At 35.3% G+C, this 24294-nt stretch overlaps 1 protein-coding gene across 1 annotated transcript in view; it reads left to right on the forward strand.

Moving 5' to 3' along the window:
• Positions 1-24294, forward strand: part of OGFRL1 (opioid growth factor receptor like 1) — a 264291-nt gene that overhangs the window by 194075 nt on the left and 45922 nt on the right. Inside the window, exon 9 of the mRNA XM_053711987.1 lies at positions 23945-24023. Coding sequence (XP_053567962.1) covers positions 23945-24023 — 79 coding nt within the window. The remainder of the gene's footprint in view (positions 1-23944; positions 24024-24294) is intronic.

The following is a 24294-nucleotide window of genomic DNA, read 5'->3' on the forward strand; positions in this document are numbered from 1 at the left end:
AATCTGAATTCACTTTAACTCTCTCTTTTTCACTAGTAGATTTGCACTTTTTTGACTATGGGCACACTGATCTTGTTTATTATAAATTGGCACCCTATCTCACCCTATAGAGTGGGTTAAAACTCCCCTCTACTTAACCATGGTTTTGTTGTTAGGGTAAACACGACCCTTCTTATCCCCTCACTTCTTTAGGGGTTTAGTGGGGGGGGGGTTTCTCCTCACTAGTCACTACCTACCATCTTTTATTTTTTTTTCACTCACCTCTTTCGCTATTCTGGTAACTACTCACAAACACATGGACAAATACCTTCACAAACCACCCTAAAACTTCACCTTTCAGTCATGACGGGCAGACAAAGAGACAAGAAGAATAATCCCGCCCTTGAAATCTCTACAGATATACAATCATCTATTCCTAACCCTCTACCTGTGACTGAGCACTAAATATTGAATCGCTAGTTGTTAGTATCTCAGAAGCCATGGCTCCTAAATTTGATATCCTGAAAAATTAGATCAAACAAGATATTGCATCTCTATCTAATGAAGTAAAACAATTTGCTTGCAGACTCTCCGAGGCTGAGCAAAGAATTTCAGATCTTGAAGATCTTACTACTGGTCACAATACTAACCTCAAAACCACAAACACCACACTTATGTGAATACAGGGCAAATTAGAAGACTTAGAAAATCGAACAAGATGGAACAACCTTAGAGTTATAGGGGTTCCAGAAGAGAAGCAATATGAAGACTTAGATAAACTGATAACAGTCACACTACCCCAGCTTCTGCAGATTCCGGAGTCCATCCTCAGATAGTCCCAGAAAGGGCCCACAGGATAGGCTCACTCACTTCAAATAAAACGAACATAAGACCAAGGCCAATTATAGCAAAGGTCTTAAATCTTCCACATAAACTAACATTATTACAAACCTTTTGCAAACACCAGCCCATATATTTAGGAGATGTAAAAAATTATCATGTTTCAGGATTATTCTGTAGAGACAGCTGCTAAAAAGGAGGGAGCTTGCTCCAACCTGTACAAAATGTATAAATCAGGGTCTTCGGGACACCTTACTATATCCAGCAAGACTGAAACTGCTGATAGATTGTCATACACACTTTTTGAATCTGCTCAAGAGGCAGAAACATTTTATGCTGAGGTATTTCCTCAAGGATAAGATTAGAACTTGAATATAATTATCTAGACATCTGAGACTATTTTCATAGATTTCCAGTCCTTTTGAGCACAAGGGTTGGGAGGGATTGTTTGGCGGGGTTTTTCTTTTCTTTTTTTCTTATTTTAGTTTTGTTTATAGATGATGGATACAGCAGCAAGGTTTAAATTGATCTCCTGGAATATAGGAGGCCTTACATCCCCTATTAAACGAAAATGAATAATTTCTCACCTAAGGAAAAGTAACACTGATATCGCTTTTTAACAGGAAACCCATTTAAAACCTGATGAAGTCCTTAAGCTTAAATTTTCCTGGTTAAGGAAGTTTTATTTTCCTCTAGTTTGAAGAGGAAAGCGGGGTAGCGATCCTCCTGGGAAAAAAAAGCTTTCCTATCAAGTTCTACAGGTTGACACAGATCAGGAGGGGAGGTATTTAATGGTAAAAATTAAGATAGCGAAAACATTGTACACACTTTGTAATGTTTATGCTCCTAATGTTTTTTAATCTTTCCTTCTGGGAAACTTTACAAATAAGATTATATCTTTTGCAGAAGGTTATCTGATACTAGGAGGTGATTTTAATATGGCCCCGCAGTATCCCCTTGACAGATTGAGATAGAATCCTGTTCCCATGAAAACCAAAAGAGACAACTTGGATTCAAAGCTTTTCACTAATCATTTCCTAATTTAGGGGTATGTGACATTTGGAGATCACAAAACCCCGATTCCAGAAGATTTTTACATTCCTCTCTAAGGCACACAGATCACTCTCAAGAATAGACTTATTTCTGTTGGATGAAAGATTATCCAAAATTGAATGTCTTAACAGGGATTCTACCAATTAGCACATCTGATCACGCTCTGATTTCTCTTGAGTTCCAGTCAGACCACTCGGCCCACAGGATGCTCGCTTCTCCTTCCCTCGGTATTTAGCCTATGACCTCAAATTTCAAAAATTGGAAAGAGATTCCTTCCTCTTGCATAGGGCTTACTCAGAGAGACCTCAGATTCCAAGCTAAGTTATATCACTATGGAAAGTAAAACAGGGAAACTTTCGGCAAACTTGGTAAACGGGATAAAGCCCCCTCTATGATAGATGCTATATGTTCTGAAGCATTTTAAATTAGCAGAAGAACTGCTGAAAGTTGTTCTAGGATTATTATAAGGGTTTATATTCTTCCAAGGTTTCAAACAATCTTGAACGTGTTACCTCACACACTGTTCTAATATTAAAGCCAGGGAAAGATTCAGCTAGAAAATAGTTCTATAGACCCATTGCGCTTCTTAATACGGATTACAAACTGCTTACTGCAATTTTAGTGCAAAGGCTTCAACCTCTTATTGCCACTATCATCTATAAAGACCAAGCCGGGTTTCTCTGAAACGTAATTCTTCGGCTAAAATTAGGGGCGTTTTCCTCATGATAGATTACTTCAAAACAATGGAGGGGTATGCGGCGGGTGGAGGGAGAGGACACCCCTGATATGGCAATTATTTCTATAGACACTGAAAAAGCTTTTGATTCGGTACACTATGACCATTTGTTATTTACCTTATACCAGTTTGGTCCTTAGAGGTAATTTTCTCCAGTTTGTTAATAATCTTTATAAAAATGCCTCCACGAGAATACTAGTGAATGGTTCTATGTCCCCTGGACATAGTGCTGGAGAGGGGAACTAGACAGGGATGTCCTCTCTCTCTGCTCCTCTTTGATCTCTCTATTGAACCTCTCGCTATTCTAATCAGGCAAAAACTTGAAGGAATCAAAATTGAGAGAAATGAACTGAAAATAGCACTCTATGCCGATGACATTTTGATATATATATCTCAAATATTTCTACAAACATCCCAAAGCTTCTCTCAATAATAGACAGTTTGGATCCTCCTCTGGATCAAACAGACTAAAGATTCAACCCCAGTTATACCTTTAAGTATAGTTCAGGACTTAAGTATTTAGGCATCAGGATATCTTCTAACCCTGGATAATTGGTATACTTTGAATATTTTGCCAGTGCTCAATAAAATAAAAGAAATCTTTAAGAATTGGCAGAAGCTCCCTCTTTCTCTCTCTGGGCGTATAGCTCTTTATAAAATGATCCCCCTTCCCAAAATCCTCTATATCCTTCAGAGACACCCCGTTGATCCTTAAGACAAAGGATATTATCCTTTTTAACTCGTCCCTATGATCCTTCATTTAGCAAAATAAAAAATCTAGAATTTCACTTTCTAAATTATTTTAACCTACGAAATATGGAGGGCTTAGCCCTTCCTGATCTTCGCTCTTATAACCAAGTCTTCCTCGCACGAGTTGTAACAGACTGGATATTTACCATGGATTATGTAACAAATAATGAGCTTGACAATAATATAACTTATCCTTTCTCCCCGGGAGCTTTTAATACATTGCAATAATAATATAATACCTCCTGAAATAAAAAATGTAAGATCCATTTATAATCCAATTCAAATGTGGAAGAGGATATGTAATTTCTTGCTCATTGAATCCAGGGTCTCAAGACACATCCCACTCTGGGGGCAACCCCCAGTTCCAAGCAGGGTTACATTCAACACTTTTTTCTTAAATGGAAGTCCTTAGGTCTCGCTAAAGCTTACCAATTATTAGACTTTGAGAGAAGGATGTATTAAATCATTTAATTCTCTTAAGGAGGAATTTCATCTCTCTCATAAAAACTTTTTCGCCTTATCTCCAAGCAAGACATTTTGTACTTAAACTGGTTACTGACTATGGTTGGAACTGGTTACTTGGGGACTGGTCGAGAATTGGATTCTCTTACTAAAAATGGGCACATGTCAGTCTCTTATATTTATCAAACTTTGACCTTCTGCTAATGGTCCCCGGTATCCTGGTAAAAATCCATTCTAAATGGGCTGCAATGTTAATTAAAAACTCCTGGACTCTAGATTACCTTCCCTCTCAATTCAAGAGGTTGCTCGTGTGACCCTCTCTGCTTCCTGGAGGGAGTCACATGTTAAACTACTTCATATGACTTATTTTACTCCAGATAAAGGGTTTAAATGTGGGGAACATCAACTTCAACAGATGCCCGAAATGCTCATTTCCATCAGCTAACCTTCTGCATATGCTCTGGGATTGCCCAAAAATCAGAAATTTCTGGCTCAAGTTTACAATACCATCGGGCTCATCAATTCACTGGGTGCCTCCTCCTTGACTCTGTTGTCAACAAATGTATTGTTTCTTTGCTTTGACAAAGGTGAAACACCAGCATAATTATAATAAGGATTATTAACCTGTGATTTTAGCTGCTAGATATCTAATTTTCCAAAAATGGAAAACAAGAGCAATTCCCAGTATTCTAGAAATAAAGAATTGCCTGAAGAAACAATGTTATTATTGAACAATTTGATACCAATTTACATAGTGAACATGATATAAGGTGGTTTATTTTCTAAATGGTTGCTGTTTATCAAAGCTCTTCCCCCTAGTGAGGTTTGAACTCCTTGTATAATCATTTTAGAAATACAGAACTGATATTGTTAGGCTTATGGTAAACTGCCGTATTCTAATCTCTTACTTATTATTTAATTTTTATTTATTTTTTTTCTTCTCTCCTTTCTTCTTTTCATTTTGTTTTGTTTTGTTTTTTGTCCTGTTTTTTTTGTGTTTGTCTCATTTTGACGGTGTCTGAGGATCTTCTTTTACTTAAATGCAGACGTCTATATGTAACCTGTTATGTCCTAAGTGAACAATTGTAAATATATCAAGAGTGAGAGTCTGTAGGACTTATCCTGTGAGATATCTGATGCTAAGGATCTGCCTGAAAGGCGTGTGAATTACCTACCCTACCATGCATACTTTGTTGATTATTTTAGGTATAGGGCACTTGATCATATATAGTAGGCAACATTTAGTTTTTGGGCTTATTGCTGTATACTTTTTTTTTTAGAAACATCCCAAAAGCTTTAAATAAGGCCAAGAGATACCTAGAGACCATATGAAGGATATAATATGATTTGTTAAGTATAGCTCTTGATATAGGAATCCAGACTTGGAGTATGTATTTTGGTTTATGATATGAGACATTTAAGTTACGTTTATTGTAAAATTGATTTTTGAAAATTAGAAAAATAAATAAAATTAAAAAAAAAACATGCCCTATCTGAATCAATGAAGTTTATTGTTGACTAGATTGTCCCTTTAATAAGCCCTTCACAACACTTTTCAACTTATTATCAAGCAACCCAAAAGTTTTCAAATCTAACATTAGTTTTTTTCATAGGCAAAGACATTAGATTCCCCCCTCTCCACATATTAGATGGTAACATCAACAAACAAATACAAATGCTTTCTGCTCTGTCTATCAAATTTGGGTTTTGCAGCACAACAGGTTAATTACATACACTTTAGCTATTAGCATCACTGCACATTATTAAAGGGATAGTCTAGTCAAAAATACACCTTTCATGATCAGATAGATCATGCAATTTTAAGCTACTTTCTAATTTACTCCAATTATAAATTTTTCTTTGTTCTATTGGTATCTTTATTTTAAAAAGCTGGAAAGAAAGTCTAGGAGTCAGCCCATATTTGGTTCAGAACCTGGTAGCGCTTGCTGATTGGATGCTGCATTTAGACACCAATCAGCAAGCGCTATCCAGGCTCTCAACCAAAAATGGGCCCGGCTTCTAAGCTTACATTCCAGCTTTTTAAATTAAAGATACCAAGAGAACAAAGAAAAATTGAAAATAGGAGTAAATTAGAAAGTTGCTTAAAATTGCATGTTCTATCTGAATCATGAAATTTTGACTATACCATCCCTTTGAATGGGAACACTCAACGTACAATCCCTTCACCCTATGATGTAATTGTTAAACTCATTTCTTTGTTGTTAACCATGCTTGTTTTGTTTTTTGATTATGAAAACACAAGATTAATAATGCAGATAACAAATTTGTGTTGTTTTAGAGAGGTAAAAGATTTGAGCTTCAGGGTATTAACAGCAGAAGCATTTTGAGCTTGAGATCACTGGTAAAATATATTGTCAGAGTCGTTATCTGCCTAAAAAAAAGCATAACATTGTGATCAACCCCATAATATGAATTATCAAATGTCAGCCAAATTGTTTGCTTTAAACAGTAGCATCTAATGGAACCCTTGATCAAATTATTCTACAATGCACAGTAAACTATCTCATAGGTTTGGGCAATACTGTAAAATTTAATCCAAAATAACCCAAATGCATGATTTTATTTCACTTCTTACAAAAACTATTCATATTTTAAGGGAAAAAAAAATTGATATATCAAACAGTAGTCTGCTCAAGCAACCCAAAAGTTTTCAATCTAACATTAGTTTTTTTCATGGGCAAAACACATTAGATCCCCCCTCTCCACATATTAGTGGTAACATCAACAAACAAATACAAATTGCTTTCTGCACTGTCTATCAATTTGGTTTTGCAGCACAACAGGGTTAAATTACATACACGTTTAGCTATTAGCATCACTGCACATTATTAAGGAGTGATAGTCTAAGTCAAAAATACACTTTCATGATTCAGATAGAGCATGCAATTTTAAGCTACTTTCTAATTTACTCCAATTATAAATTTTTCTTGTTCTATTGGTATCTTTATTTTAAAAAGCTGGAAAGAAAGTCTAGGAGTCAGCCCATTTTTTGGTTCAGCACCTGGGGTAGCGCTTGCTGATTGATGGCTGCATTTAGACACCAATCAGCAAGCGCTATCCAGGCTCTCAACCAAAAATGGGCCCGGCTTCTAAGCTTACATTCCAGCTTTTTAAAATAAAGATACCAAGAGAACAAAGAAAAATGTAAATAGGAGTAAATTAGAAAGTTGCTTAAAATTGCATGTTCTATCTGAATCATGAAATTTTGGACGTATACCATCCCTTTAAATGGGAACACTCGAACGTACAATCCCTTCACCCTATGATGTATTGTTAAACTCATTTCTTTGTTGTTAACCATGCATGTTTTGTTTTTTGATTATGAAAACACAAGAATAATTAATGCAGATAACAAATTTGTGTTGTTTTAGAGAGGTAAAAGATTTGAGCTTCAGGGGTGATTAACAGCAGAAGCATTTTGAGCTTGAGATCACTGGTAAAATATATTGTCAGAAATCGTTATCTGCCTAAAAAAAAACCATAACATTGGTGATCAACCCCATAATATGAATTATCAAATATCAGCCAAATTGTTTGCTTTAACAGTAGCATCTAATGGAACCCCTTGATCAAAATTAATCTACAATGCACAGTAAACTATCTCATAGGTTTGGGCAAATACATGTAAAATTTAATCCAAAAATAACCCCAAATGCATGATTTATTTTTCATTTCTTACAAAAACTATTCATATTTTAAGAAAAAAAATTGATATATCAAAGAGTAGTCTGCTCATTAGCTTCCATTGGGGAAGTGTTTGTATGACCCCATGGCAAAAGACAAGTAGATGTTTCTGTCCCTCCATATTCATGGTCGCCATGAGTCCTAGTGCACTATTTATTGGGATTCTTAATTTGTTGTACTTATAGTTATTTTGCCTTTTATTAGTATATTTTCTATTGGGTTTTACATAATTTATTTTGTGTTCAAAATCTGAAAGCAATAGTAGTAAACACATGATATTATATTGTCTATTTATAAAATGAAATGGAAAGAAAACAATTATGAAATACATTTCTCCCCGAGATTTAGCTCCTGTTCAAATGTTGTTTTGCTTATATTTTTAACGTTGTACCACTGATTTCTCTATGATCTTGAAAGAGGCAGTGGGATTGTAGCTAGCAATGCATTTTAATGGCACAACGTCATAGGCCCCTTAACAAAACAATGCTGAGGGATTCAAAACTGCCCCTCCCAGACCAGGCAACGGAGATCTTCTGAAACTTTAAAGGAAATCTTTGTACTAAACTAATTTGCAATTGTGCAGGGAAAAGATAATAACAGAGTACTAAACATGTTTGGTTATATGAAATTCATTAATTCTTTCTAAGAGGGGATTATATTGGGGCATTTTTAGAGGTATGCTCCGGTTAAGAAATATTTAAGGTAACAAACTTCAACTTGATTATTTTTTTTTTGAGAAACAAAACTTATAAAATATTCTACTTGCATCTTTTTGATTGTGCATGTTATTGGCACATTTAGACCCTTACTTAATAACCCTCTTATATTACCTTAGGGTGTTAGTAGATTTGATCAGTTTACTGTAATAAATTATAATTTCAAGACAAAAAAAAAATACTTGATCTTTCTAATAGATATCTGTCAGTTCTTGGTATGGTAACCACAAATATCCTTTTCTTTGATTTCATTATTAATAAAGACTTAGGTAGAATTTACAATGTTGTTATAATTTTTGTTTGGCCAGTAGATAGCTATTAATCCATTTGAACTGTGAAGAAAAAAAAAGAAGAAACAATTAAGAAATTCACAAAGATTTCTGTTTGGGGCTTTTAAAAAAACTACAGCTGCGATACAGGTCACATTGATTCTGTTATGTGTGGACATTTGTAGTCCTCAAAAGATTGTCTGCCTATCATAGGCATAACGTCTTAAAAATGCTGTTTACAACCAGTATTTCAGATGTGAAACCTATTTAAAACATCGTAAAACACACATTCAATATAATGTTTAAAATTATTTATGGGATCGATCACAAACAAATCAGCATTTGCTACCAATATATTTTTTTATTTTCTGTCTGAATTGGTCAGCATGTTTTCAAAGTGATCACAATGCAAAATCTATCCATGCATAAAAGCCTTCAGCCACAAACACATTTTTCAACAGAAAAGTTCCCAAATAGGCCTTTTTTGTGTTAAAGTATCTTGTTTTCGGGAAAGAAACTGGAAAGGACACCCAAACTGACATATGCAATAGCCCTTTCACATCTGTTAAGGTTGCAGTAAAGTGCTTTTGAATTAAACCCCCTTATTTCATTATGGAAGGGAAATGATCATTAACATGTATGAGATTAACCTATTGCATTCATAAACTATCCTCAAACCATCTCAATAGTAATTGTCTGTAGGCATAAATGGGTATACTAGCATTATTATTAATTATCGGTTATTTGTAGAGCGCCAAACAGATTTTGCAGGGCTTGCTCATTGACAATATTTTCACTTTCAATAAATGTAACAACATTTACATTTATTTGATTGTAAAAGCATCATTTCCAGCTTGGCGTTGATCTGAAAACAAGGACTACGGGTTATATTAAATGGATTTATGATTTCTTCTTATACTGGATTTTAAAAGTAATAAAACTGTAAAGTATGAACCGCTGCCTGACAAAATTTTTAGTGTCCAAACAGGGTCACGCTTTACAGTGCTTACTTCTGCATTATTGAACTCCTTAATGGGATGCCACCTTCATGAACATGAGTTTAATAACTTATTAATATGCATATATCTTCATCAATAAGGTAACATATAAATATGATTGAATGACAAGCTATTGGATTATTATAATGTTAACTTCACACACAGAGTATTATAATGTGGTTTAACAAACACGCATAGCACCTGATTTCAAATAAAGGTGTGTAGGTGACATTGATATAAACCATGGATGTTGTCAATAATTTGGATATGTTGTATATGTTTTGGTTCACTAGTAACATTGTATCATTAGCTAAAAATGGGCTTGTTAATAGGTCACATGTCTTAAACACTCCCAATTTCGTTGATTGGTTAACACCAGATTTAAAAGGGTTAGAATTTGTAAGGTGCTATATGCCTGATGAAACGGCTGTATGTCAAGCCGAGAAAACGCGTTTGTATGTAGGGTCTCATATGACTGTAGATGGTGCATAGCACTAATCCTCTTCAGTACAATTGTATAATTTTGGTTACCTGTATATGTGTGCATTGATTATTTGCACTTATTTGTCACATTTCCCTGTGCGCCCCCCTTCACTTTTCAGCTAGATTACCAAGTTGTTTGCGGTACGGCTTTTAACGCTGAAAAAATGGCCATCCAGCGTTAATAGCTCGAAAAGCATATTACGAGTCTTGTCGGGTAAAGCTATATCCACAAGCATTTTAGCCTGTAATGCAACGTCCATTCCGCACTTTAAAATATGATGTTTTTGTGTGTGCGATTTTCATAGGTCCGATATTACAGGTTGTGCGTTCAGGCTAAAAAGCTTGCATTATGCTCTATACCAAAATAAAAAATGTTTCACAAAACTCATAACTAAAATGTTACAAAGTACAAGAAAAGAATAATATCACCAGTGCCAGGAATTGTAACCAACCAAGCTCCTAGTTGCAAGATCTCTCAACCATATCTCAAATATAGATAATGAGTAGCGATGTAGGAGCGCTAACAAACCCTTTTAGTGGGGTTCCTAGCTAAAGGTGGAGTCAACAGGGTAACCAATAACAACCATGTAGAATACACTTTAAAAATGATGAGAGTATAAAGTCTATAAAAATGTTTATTCTAGATCCTAGACATCTAATAAATTGATAAAAGACAATTGTATACAATTAATGTCCTAACAAAATTCTAAAAATCCTATACGAATACCTTACAGACGGCTAAAAACATAAAATGGAGTCCTTCGGGATCTCTATTGAAAAAAACGTGTTCTATGCAGACTTTAATATCATAGGATATGTATCAGCTATATATAGACCTTAGGTCTGGTGGCCTGGTACTAACATAGGTCCTATGTACAATATCTTATACACTGTCTGCAAATTCAAATCTGAAAGCAACAATTACAACTGAATAGATAAATAACATAACATAAGGTGCAACCAAATTGTGAATGTGATGCAATAGCAATTTGCAAATTTTTATCCTTCACATTTCTCAAGGTTCTCACAAATTGACTTTTGGGGATAGAGCCAAAACCCCGCTTAGGGTGAAAACTGTCATAATGTAATAATGAATTAGCAAAATACAGATATACGTTTGAGTCAAATAAAGTATATGATATGGATTGTACACAAAAATATAATAAAATGGTAAAATTTACACAAAATAATTATAGCACAAGAAATGGCACAAAAAATATAAAATAATATAAAAATAAAGATAATGGTGATGGTCTGATTAAAATTTGTCCAATTATGTGTCCAAATAATCCAGTAATCAAGTCTAAAGTTCAAAGTCAAAGTCAAATCCAAGTGAAATAATGTAAAAATAACGTGGAAAAAAAAAAAAAAATATATATATATATATATATATATATGTAAAAAAACAAAAGTAATCAAAATGGCTAGTGAAAAAGAAAAAAAATAGGTGTACACCTAAAAAATGTGAATATTATCTGTAGACCTGAACTTTAAAATCTAAAGTTAATGTTTGAAAAAATAGAAAAAAGTAGTGATAAATATGTCCAAATAGAAATATATATATATATATATATATATCTCCAAATATGGCGTTTAAGAGAACTTCCAAAAAAGTGATGTTTAGACAATCTTCTTATAATATGATGCTTGTCTGAAAGCGATTTATCCCATAAAATACATATCTTCAGTGTCCTATAAGAAAATTAACAAACTATCGCCTAGATTTAGAGTTCTGCGGTAGCCGTCAAAAGCAGCATTAAGGGCTCCTAACGCTGGTTTTGGCCACCCGCTGGTATATAGAGTCAGTCAGGAAAGGGTCTAACGCTCACTTTCCAGCCGCGACTTTTCCATACCGCAGATCCCCTTACGCCAATTGCGTATCCTATCTTTTCAATAGGATCTTCCTAACGCCGGTATTTAGAGTCTTGGCTGAAGTGAGCGTTAGAACTCTAATGACAAAACTCCAGCCGCAGAAAAAAGTCAGGAGTTAAGAGCTTTCTGGGCTAACGCCGGTTCATAAAGCTCTTAACTACTGTGCTCTAAAGTACACTAACACCCATACACTACCTATGTACCCCTAAACTGAGGTCCCCCCACATTGCCGCCACTCTAATAAATATTGTTAACCCCTAATCTGCCAACTGCACACCGCCACAACCTACATTATCCCTATGTACCCCTAATCTGCTGCCCCTAACATCGCCGACACCTACATAATATTTATTAACCCCTAATCTGCCCCCCCCCAAATTCGCCGCCACCTAACTTCAAGTATTAACCCCTAATCTGCCGACCGGACCTTGCTGCTACTCTAATAAATGTATTAACCCTAAAGCTAAGCCTAACCCTAACACCCCCCTAAATTAAATATAATTTAAATCTAAATTATTTCTTATTAAATAAACCTACATTATCCCTATGAACCCCTAATCTGCTGCCCCTAACACCGCCGACCCCTATATTATATTTATTAACCCCTAATCCGATCAGCCAATAGAATGCGAGCTCAATCAATCCAATTGAACCAATCCGTTCAATTGAGCCAATCCGATTGAACTTGAATCGGATTGGCTCAATTGAACGGATTATGGTGGGTGGTGGGTTGTAATGTTGGGGGGTGTTATTGTGTTTTTTTTTTACAGGCAAAAGAGCTGATTTCTTTGGGGCATGCCTCGCAAAAAGCCCTTTTAAGGGCTGGTAAGGTAATAGAGCTGTTAACTTTTTATTTTAGAATAGGGTAGGGCATTTTGGGGGGCTTTGTTATTTTTTTAGGGGGCTTAGAGTAGGTGTAATTAGCTTAAAATTCTTGTAATCTTTTTTTATTTTTTGTAATTTAGTGTTTGTTTTTTAATTTAGTTTAGTTGATTTAATTTTAGGTAATTGTAGGTTGTTTAGTAAATTAATTTATTGATAGTGTAGTGTTAGGTTTAATTGTAACTTAGGTTAGGATTTATTTTACTGGTAATTTTGTAATTATTTTAACTAGGTAGCTATTAAATAGTAAATAACTATTTAATAGCTATTGTACCTAGTTAAAATAAATACAAAGTTGCCTGTAAAATAAATATAAATGCTAAAATAGCTACAATATAATTATTCGTTATATTGTAGCTATATTAGGATTTATTTTACAGGTAAGTATTTAGCTTTAAATAGGATTAATTTATTTAATAAGATTTAATTTATTTGGTTAGATTTAAATTATATTTAACTTAGTGGGGTGTTAGTGTTAGGGTTAGACTTAGCTTTAGGGGTTAATACATTTATTAGAGTAGCAGCGAGGTCCGGTCGGCAGATTAGGGGTTAATAAGTGTAGGTAAGGTAGCGGTGACGTTGGGGGGGAAGATTAGGGGTTAATAAATATATATAGGGGTCGGCGGTGTTAGGGGCAGCAGATTAGGGGTTCATAGGGATAATGTAGGTTGCAGCGGTGTCCGGAGCGGCAGATTAGGGGTTAATAATATAATGCAGGGGTCAGCGATAGCGAGGGCGGCAGATTAGGGATTAATAAGTGTAAGGTTAGGGGTGTTTAGACTCTGGGTTCATGTTAGGGTGTTAGGTGCAGACTTAGGAAGTGTTTCCCCATAGGAAACAATGGGGCTGCGTTAGGAGCTGAACGCTACTTTTTTGCAGGTGTTAGGTTTTTTTTCAGCTCAAACTGCCCCATTGTTTCCAATGGGGAAATCGTTCACGTGCATGTTTTTCAAGCTGGCCGCTACCGTAAACAACGCTGGTATTGAGAGTTGAAGTGGCGGAAAATTATGCTCTACGCTCCCTTTTTGGAGCCTAATGCAGCCATTTAGACAACTCTAAATGCCAGCGTTATTTAAAAGGTGCGGGGGGAAAAAAACATGCGTAGCTAACGCACCCCTTTGGCCGCAAAACTCTAAATCTGTAACGCTACTAAAATTGAGCTAATATAGGTATTGAACTCACCAAACTTAGAACCTGAGCCGTATATCAGTAGTCTACGCGTTTCGATCCTTAAAGATCTTTCTCAAGACTGATAATGGCTAAATAAATATCCTACCTTAGAGTATTTCTTCCAATCAATGGCTTACAAATTTCGCGCCGAAAATATGGGCGCCAAAACTTCCCAATGAAATCCGGATACGTCAAATAGTGTTTTGCCCTATGTTCCGAATGTGAAAATGTATACTTTCTCTGTCAGATCTTATTATGCTAGTCACCCTTTCACGAGTAAACCTACCATCGATGAAGCGAAACCGGAAGTGACGCAGTAACATGTTACTTCACTTCCGGAGTTGCGCTTTCAGTCTTTGGCGGTAAACTTTTAGTCGGCACATTTTATCAAGATACCAACATAGAGCAGCTGATAGACATGGGGCAGTTGTTTAAAGACTCAGGTTTAGATGTGAATCTGATACCTTTACATAGTAAATGCCTAAAGAATTAAAATAAAATAATATATTGCAATAAAGTATTGTATTTATTATACTTTATACTTTACAAAAACATCATAAAAAACCTTTGAACTTATATGAGTATATATAAAAACTTATGGAGGTATATAAAAGGAACTGTATTAAGATATTACCCATGTGTAATATGCTGAAATTTATGGGTTGTGTGTCATATATATATACATTACAAATCCATATTTGTGATTAATAGCTCATAGTATAAGACATTTGTATGTCATATGTGTAAATATTGCAAACCCATATTGTAGTGTTTATTGCTAGAATTTAAACAGATTGGCAAGTCCACTACTTTTTGCATGGGGTTTATTACTCAAAGTATAAGTATGTCATATGTATATACATTATAAATCCATATAGTTGGAATTACTGATAGTATAAGACATTTGTATGTCTTATGTATATACATATTATAGTGTTTTTTACTGGAATATGGATATGGTTGGCAGGTCCGCCACTAATTTGCATAATCATCATATAGCTATATCCTCAGTGGCAGCTTTGTTTAAAAAAGCAATATGCTGCCCCCATAAATCTCATATTTTTGTAATGTTACTAGATTGTAATCTGGGTTGGAAGGACTATACATAGTATGTAATATCAATTATATAGACCTCTTCCATATTGGGAGTTGGGTATATATATATATAAAATCAGTTATATCTATTCCGATGTATATTTTTTATCTTATCAGTTAGGAGTTGAGATGATGTCCATTTCAGAGAGATTTATCCTGAGACACACTCTAATTAGGGACTTAGAATGGGTTCTTTGAAGTGGATAATGTGGGGAATACCTGAGATGTGTTCATAGTAGATGGAATATCTCAGTGTTGCTATTGAAACCTTTTGGGAATATACAGTCCAGATTAAAAATCCATTTGGACTCTTCCCTCAAAAGTTGCTTCTCAAAATCCCCCCTCTCCAGTTTTTTTAGGTTTACTTATTCCCATATATCTGAGAGTTTTGCTATTGCTGTTATGGAATTCTTTGAAGTGTTTATATAGGGGGAAATCCTCTTTTTCCATTTTATCTGGAGCAGATGTTTACGTATCATTTCCTTGAGTTTCCTAGAGGTTTGCCCTATATACTGGAGTCCGCAGCCACACTCAATCAGATATACTATACCAGTATCATGTCATCTTATCATATCTTTCATATTGAAAGACTCTCCAGTGACTTTTGACTTGAAAGTACGCATTTCTCTACCATGTTTGCACTCTTTGCACGAATAGCATGGGAAAAAGCTTTTCAGTTGTTGGCCAAAAACGTCTCTTTTTGTTTGGAGAGGTCATCGGGATACTTGGTGCAATAATGGTTTTCAGATTCTTCGTTTTCCTGTAAATAAACCTAGGAGATGCATTTAGGTAGTTTCCAATGATGTTATCCTCTTTAAGGAAATGCCAATTTTTCCTTATAATTCTTTCTATTAAGAACCTATTCTCACTGAATTCTGTTATGAATAGCACCTCTATTGATGTTCCTTCAGCTAAAAATGGGCTTGTTAATAGGTCACATGTCTTAAACACGCCCATGTTGGGCGTTCTGAGATTTGATTGGTTAACACCAGATTTAAAAGGGTTAGAATTTTGTAAGGTGCTATATGCCTGATGAAACGGCTGTATGTCAAGCCGAGAAACGCGTTGCATGTAGGGTCTCATATGACTGTAGATGGTGCATAGCACTAATCCTCTTCAGGACAATTGTATAATTTTGGTTACCTGTATATGTGTGCATTGATATATTTGCACTTATTGTTCACATTTCCCTGTGCGCCCCCTCACTTTCGGCTAGATTACAAGTGTTGCGGTACGGCTTTTAACGCTGAAAAAATGGCCATTCCAGCGTAATAGCCAGAAAAGCATATTACGAGTCTTGTCGGTATAGCTATACAGCAAGCATTTTAGCCTGTAATGCAACGTCCATTCCGCACTTAAAAAATGATGTTTTTGTGTGCGATTTTCATAGGTCCGATATTACAGGTTGTGCGTTCAGTCTAAAAAGCTTGCATTATGCTCTATACCAAAATAAAAATGTTTCACAAAACTCATAACTAAAATGTTACAAAGTACACTAACACCCATAAACTACCTATTAACCCCTAAACCGCCACCCTCCCCCATCACAAACACTATTTATAACATATTAACCCCTAATCTGCCGCCCACCCACATCACCAACACTATTAAAATATATTAACCCCTAAACCGCCGCTCCCGACATCGCCGACACTAATAAAAATTATTAATCCCTAATCCACCTCTCCCAACATCGCCAACACCTAAATAAACATATTCCCTAAACCGCCGGCCCCCCACATCGTAACTACTAAACTAAACTTATTAACCCTAGACCGCCGGCCCTAAATAACAAATTTAAAGAAACCTAACACTACCAAAAAATAAAAAATTCTAAAATTACAAAAAATGATAAACACTAAATTACGAAAAATAAAAAAGACTAAGCTTACAAAAATAAAAAACGAAATTATCAAAAATAAAAATAACTACACCCAATCTAATAGCCCTATAAAAATAAAAAAGCCCCCAAAATAAAAAAACCCTAACCTACAATAAACTACTAATTAGCCCTTAAAATGGCCCCAACAGTAAAACCCACCACCCAATCAACCCCCAAAATAAAAAAACCTAACTCTAAAAATTCCTAAACTACCTATTGCCCCTAAAGGGGCATTTGTATGGGCATTGCATTCAGCTCTTTTTCACTGCCTTTCAATGGGCATTCTGCTCTTTTCCAAGTGCCCATCCCTAATCTAAAAAAAAAACCACCCATAAAAAAGCTAACACTAACCCCAGAATATCTACTCATGGTTCCTGAAGTCCAGACATCCATCTTCATCCAGGCGGTGAGAAGTCTTCATCCAGGCGGCGACATCTTCATCCATCTTGGGGAGGTCTTCTGTCTCATCCATCTTGGGAGGTCTTCTGTCTTTATCCCGGGATTGCTGAGCGGAGCTATCCTGGAAGTGAATCCCATCCTCCGTGGAGCATCCTCTTCATACGGTTACCGCCGTACACTGAAGTTGAATGCAAGGTAGCCGTTTCAAAATGGTGTACCTTGCATTCCTATTGGCTGATTTGATTCTTCAAATTTAAATCAGCCAATAGGATGTGAGCTTCTGAAATTCTATTGGCTGCTTTAAACAGTCAATAGGATGAGAGCTACTGCAATGGGTAGTTTAGGATTTTTTAGAGTTAGGTTTTTTATTTTGGGGGGTTGGTTGGGTGGTGGGTTTTACTGTTGGTGGGACTTTGTATTTTTTTACAGGTAAAAGAGCTGTTTAACTTAGGGTAATGCCCTACAAAAGGTAATTTTAAGGGCTATTGGTAGTTTATTGTAGATTAGGGGGTATTTTTATTTGGCGGGGGATTTTTATTTTTATAGGGCTATTAGATTAGGTGTAATTGTTTTTTTTTTTATAATTTCTTTTATTATTTTTTGTAAGCTTAGTGTTTTTCGTAATTTAGTGTTTATTATTTTTGCAATTTTAGATTTTTTTATTTTTTTCGTAGTGTTAGGTTTTTTTAAATTTGTAATTTAGGTTTTTAATTGGCAGTTTTTTTAATTTTATTAGAATAGTTATGTTAGTTTAATTTATAGTTTAATGTTAGGTTTATTTTTATTTCACAGGTAAGTTTTTATTTATTTTAAGATAGTTATATTGTAATTTTAATTTAAAGTTAGGGGGTGTTAGGTTTAGGGGTAATTAGTTTAATTTAGTGTTTTGTGATGTAGGGTTCTGGCGGTTTAGCGGTTTATAGGTTTATTTAGTGGCGGCGATGTGGGGGGCCGGAGGTTTAGGGATTAATAAGTTTATTTAGTAGCAGCGATGTGGGGGGCCAGAGGTTTAGGGGTTAATAGGTTTATTTACTAGCGTCAATCTAGGGGGCTGAGGTTTAGGGCTTAATAGGTTTATTAGTAGCGGCGATATGGGAGGCCAGAGGTTTAGGGGTTAATCATTTTATTTAGTGCTGGCTTTGTCAAGGAGCGGCGGATTAGGGATTAAAAGCTTTTATTAGTGTCGGCGATGTCGGGAAACAGCAGATAAGGGGTCAATAACTTTATTTAGGTGTCAGCGATGTCAGGAGCAGTAGATTAGGGGTGTTTAGACTTGGGGTTTATGTTAGGTTGTTTTAAACATAACTTTTTTTCCCTATAAGACATTAATGGGGCTGCATTAACGAGATTTTTCATTCAGCACTTCAGGTCCCCATTGATGTCTATGGGGGAAAGCGTGCACGAGCACATCAAATCAGTCCTTGGATTTTGTGCGTTATGGAACTTAACGCCACCATATCACACGCACAAGGAAGCTTTTCAGTAACTCGTAATGGCAACGCTATGGAGAGTGAAATAACCACCTTTTTTGGCATTAGTTTCGCACCCTGTTTAGTGCAAAACTCGTAATCTAGGTGTTTGTTCTTTATTGTGAAATAATGTAGGAGGAAGCACTTTAAAACTCACTGTTGGGACCATGTTTTACATGAAGACACATTCCCAATAAAAATGTTTGTACATCTTATATGTAGATATCATGTAGCAAGGGAGCAGGCTCACACTTTACAGTTTCAGTAATATTAAAATCCAGTATAAGAAGATATAATAAGATTTTCTAATTGTTTTAAGATCATGTCACACCAGAAACAGCACATTTACAATCAATAAATGTAAATATTTATAAAATACAATACTTAAATATTAAAAGTGACGTTATAGCGATTGAGCAACCATGGCCAGAATGCCCCATCATGCCACTATATAAATGGCATTTCAGATGGTTTAGTGGTGAGGATAGAGTCAGATTGCAATAGGTTCCTTTTGAACTCACAAAAAACCCGGATTATGAAGAGTACTGTTATTGACAATGAGTGTGATTAACAATCAAACATTGACAGAAAGAGATTACAAGTCACTTTTCCTGCAGATCCCCTTAGCTTTACAGGATATTGCATACTCATCACATATACAAATGTAAGTGTGTGCCCTGGCCACTGCAGATGGCCTATGCAAGAAAATAGGGCTTTAATGAATCGATAAAGAGGGGATAAGGGAGAGCCACACAAAATGTCGCTAAAGGGTGCAGTATAATCTATAATGGATCAAATATTACAATGCTCTATATACACAACATGTTTACTAGGAATGCAGATTTAATACAGATAAAACATATTTGATAAGATCAAGTAAAATACACTATATAAGCATAAATGTAAAAAAAAATGAGTACAAAGTGCTCAGAGAAGAAAACATAATTTATGTAAGAACTTACCTGATAAATTCATTTCTTTCATATTGGCAAGAGTCCATGAGCTAGTGACATATGGGATATACAATCCTACCAGGAGGGGCAAAGTTTCCCAAACCTCAAAATGCCTATAAATACACCCCTCACCACACCCTCAATAGCCAAGTAGGGGGGTGATAAAATAAGGAGTAGAAAAGCATACAAAAAGAGGAACTGGAATAATAATTGTGCTTTTATACAAAAAATCATAACCACCATAAAAAGGGTGGGCCTCATGGACTCTTGCCAATATGAAAGAAATCAATTTATCAGGTAAGTTCTTACATAAATTATGTTTTCTTTCAAGTAATTGGCAAGAGTCCATGAGCTAGTGACGTATGGGATAGAAATACCCAAGATGTGGAAATCCACAGAAGAGTCACTAGAGAGGGAGGGATAAAATAACAACAGCTATTTCCACTGAGAAATTAAATCCACACAATAATTATTATTTATTTTTTTTTAAACTTAAATCAAAAGCAGCAGAATCAATTAAACAGCTGCCTGAAGAACTTTTTCTACCAAAGACTGCTTCAGAAGAAGCAAATACATCAAAATGGTAAAAACAATAAAAGTATGCAAAGAAGACCAAATTACTGATTTGCAAATTTGATCAACCCAAGCTTCATTCTGAAAAAGCCCAAGAAAATGCGACTGAGCTTAGTAGAAGGAGCTATAAAACTCTGAGGCGGAGCCCGCCCTGCCTTGAAATAAGCCTTGAAAAACAAAAGCTTTAATCAGGATGCCTTAGAAATGGCAGAGACTTACTAACTTTTTCTAGAACCAGAAAAACAGCAGATAGACTAGAGGTTTTCTGAAATCCTAGTAACTTTGATATAGAATTATAAAGTTCTTACCACATCCAAAGGATGTAAAGAACTCTCAAAGAATTCTTTAGGTTTAGGACACAAAGAAGGGACAACAATTTCTCTACTAATGTTGTTCAAATTTACAACCTTAGGAAAAAAGAAGTCCACAAAACAACTTATCTAGATGGAAAAATCAGATAAGGAGACACACAAGGGAGGAACAAAAAGGAAAAAAGTTTGACAGTGACTCAGCACTTTTCTTGACTGCAATTGTCTGTATATTAATTGGAATATATTTGTGTATTTACACATAACAGTATATCAGAATATATATTAATATAGAGTAATATAAAGGGTCTTTTGGGGTCTTACAATATTTCCCGTATCATCTAACCATTCAGACACACAAGAGAGAGCTGATAAATCAGAAACTCTTGTAGCAGAAGAGATAGTCAAAAGAAACAACACTTTCCAAGAAAGTAGATAATCTTCAAAGAAAATATAGGCTCAAAGAAAAGAGCCTGCAAAATCTTTAAACCCCCTGAAAAAAAATCTTTAAACCCCCCTGAAAAAAATAAACCATTGCCCTGAAAACCCACCCAAAAAACCCTTAAAAAAAACTAACACTAACCCCCGATGATCCACTTACAGTCATCGAAGTCCGGACATCCATCCTCATCCAGCCAGCGAAGTCCTCATCCAGACGGCAAGAAGTCTTCATCCAGACAGCATCTTCTATCTTCATCCGGCACGGAGCGGGTCCATCTTCAAGACATCTGGCATGGAGCATCCTCTTCTTACGATCGTCACTTGAAAATGAGTTTCCCTTTAAGTAACGTCTTCCAAGATGGCGTCCCTTACATTCCTATTGACTGAAAGATTTCTATCAGCCAATTGGAATTAAAGGGGAATCAGCCAGTAGGATTGAGCGTTCATCCTATTGGCTGATCCAATCAGCCAATAGGATTGAGCTCTCATTCTATTGGCTATTCCAATCAGCCAATAGAATGAGAGCTAAATCATATTGACTGATTGCAACAGCCAATAGGATTTGTTTCCCCTTTAATTCCTATTGGCTGATAGAAATCTTTCAGTCAATAGGAATGTAAGGGATGCCATCTTGGATGACGTCACTTAAAGGGAAACTCATTTTCCAGCAAAGATCGTAAAAAGAGGATGCTCAACGCTGGATGTCTTGAATATGGACTCGCTCAGCGCCAGATGGATAAAGATAGAAGATGCCGTCTGGATGAAGACTTCTTGCCGTCTGGATGAGGACTTCGCCAGATGGATGAAGATGGAAGAGGCTGCCCGGATGAAGACTTCTTGCCGCCTGGATGATGACTTCGCTGGCTGGATTAGGATGGATGACCGGATTTCGATAACTGTAAGTGGATCGTCGGGGGTTAGTGTTAGGTTTTTTTAAGGGTTTTTTGGGTGGGTTTATTTTTAGCTTAGGGTTTGGGCAATGTAAAAGAGCTAAATGCCCTTTTCAGTGCAATGGTTAGCTTAGGTTTATTTAGATAGGTTTTTATTTAGGGGGTTTGGTCGGTTGGGTGGTGGGTTTTACTGTTGGGGGGTGTTTGTATTATTTTTTTACAGGTAAAAGAGCTGATTTCTTTGGGACAATGCCCCACAAAGGGCTCTTTTAAGGGCCTTTTGCAGTTTAGTGTAGACTAGGGTTTTTTTTATTTTAAGGGGGCCTTTTTATTTTGATAGGGCTATAAGATTAGGAGTAATTCATTTTTATTTTTGATCATTTTGTTTTTTATTTTTTTTTGTAATTTAGTGTTTATTTTTTTTGTAATTTAGAAAATTGTATTATAGTAATTTAATTTATTTTATTTTATTGTAATATTAGTTTTTAGTGTAAGGCAAGTTAGGTTTTAATTTTACAGCTTTGTATTTATTTTAACTAGTTAGCTATTAAATAGTTAATAACTATTTAGTAACTCGTCTACCTAGTTAAAATAAATACAAACTTAGCTGTGAAATAAAAATAAAACCTAAGCTAGCTACAATGTAACTATTAGTTATTAGTTATTTTAATTACATTAAAGTTAGGGGCTAGGGTTAGGGTTACACTTAGGGTTAGGTTTAGGGGTTTATAACTTTAGTATAGTGGCAGCGATTTTGTGGGCAGCAGATTAGTGGTTAATAACAGTAATGTAGGTTGCGGCGATGTTAGGGACAGCAGATTAGGGGTTATTATTTAACTAGTGTTTGCGATGCGGGAGTACAGCGGTTTAGGGGTTAATATGTTTATTATAGTGGCGGCGATGTTCGGAGCGGCAGATTAGAGGCTAATAATTTTATTTGAGTGTTTGCAATATGGGAGGGCCTCGGTTTTGGGGTTAATAGGTAGTTTATGGGTGTTAGTCTACTTTTTAGCATTTTAGTTATGAGTGAAAAAGAGCCAAAGAGGCCTCAGTCAATAGATTATGTTTATGATCAACCTCAGTTACTTCTATTATTTTGTGGGGTGATATTTATTAAAAGCTTTTGTTTTATTATTTTTTTTTTTTTCTAAAGTTTTAGCCTGATCTTGCCAAATATATGAATATTTCAAATTACTATGTAGATATTTCTATGTGCAATAACATTTTTACACTTCATGCTAAACTCTTGAACCAGATATGATGTGATGCAACAGGTTCTAAAGAAAGCTGCCAACATCTACTGATATCTATAATAAATTTAAAAGAAGACCAGCCAATTAGTAAAAGTTTAGCCCCATTGGTGCATATTTGTTGGTGTTATTCACATCAATAAATATGCAACTGCAAAGCTGAATTTTTTGCCAGTGCCAACTTTTATATTTTTATACTAAAATAGTTTTGAAGCAACTGTTTTTAACAGGGGAACAACAACAGAGCACAAGCTGCATAACTATCATATGAAATTGACTACCTTCCAGAGGCATATTACAGTTTATATTTTATTATCTTTAACCTATTTTTGTCTTCTACCTAGAGTTAAAAAAAACTGGACATTTAACATTTGTATCATGCAGAAATAGATTTTTATCATTATTATAGATTGCATTAAAAAAAGGATTGTTCTGAAGAAAACTTTGTTTGAAACAGAACAGTTACATAAGGATCAAGGGAATACCTGGGTAAAACCATGGCATTTAGAAATATGATTATTAGATAGAGATTTGCCTGTGTAACTATGAGCTAATAAAAGCAAAATGATTTTAACAAAATATTCAATTATGTTATATGAGTAGAGTCTATCATATTTTGACAAAATCACAAATTAGATTTTTCTTTTAAATAATTTCTGTTGCGATTTTGTTATAGTTTTTCTTTTTTTTTAAATTTGTTCTAAGTATGCTATTTTTAATTGTATAATTCTATAAATGTATAATATATTTATATATTTTTTTCATACAGGTGTTTCTATTGAAGACATTTTAAATAAATGGAAGGGTGATTATGATAAACTTGAACATAATCACACGTACATACAATGGTAAGGAATGTTTATTTCTGAGTATCATGACGTCTATTTACACATAAACTCACAAACTCTTATTCACCACCCGATATATTCATTTTGACCAAGTGTAAGCCGGACTAGGGGCCTATTTATTATGTGTCTGTCCGACATGATCCGATCAGCGGATCATGTCCGACAGACATCGCTGAATGCGGAGAGCAATACACTCTCCGCATTCAGCATTGCAACAGCAGCTCGTGTGAACTGCTGGTGCAATGCCACCCCTGCAGATTCGCGGCTAGGG

Source organism: Bombina bombina, chromosome 4 (genome assembly GCF_027579735.1).
Source record: "Bombina bombina isolate aBomBom1 chromosome 4, aBomBom1.pri, whole genome shotgun sequence".
NCBI lineage: Eukaryota > Metazoa > Chordata > Amphibia > Anura > Bombinatoridae > Bombina > Bombina bombina.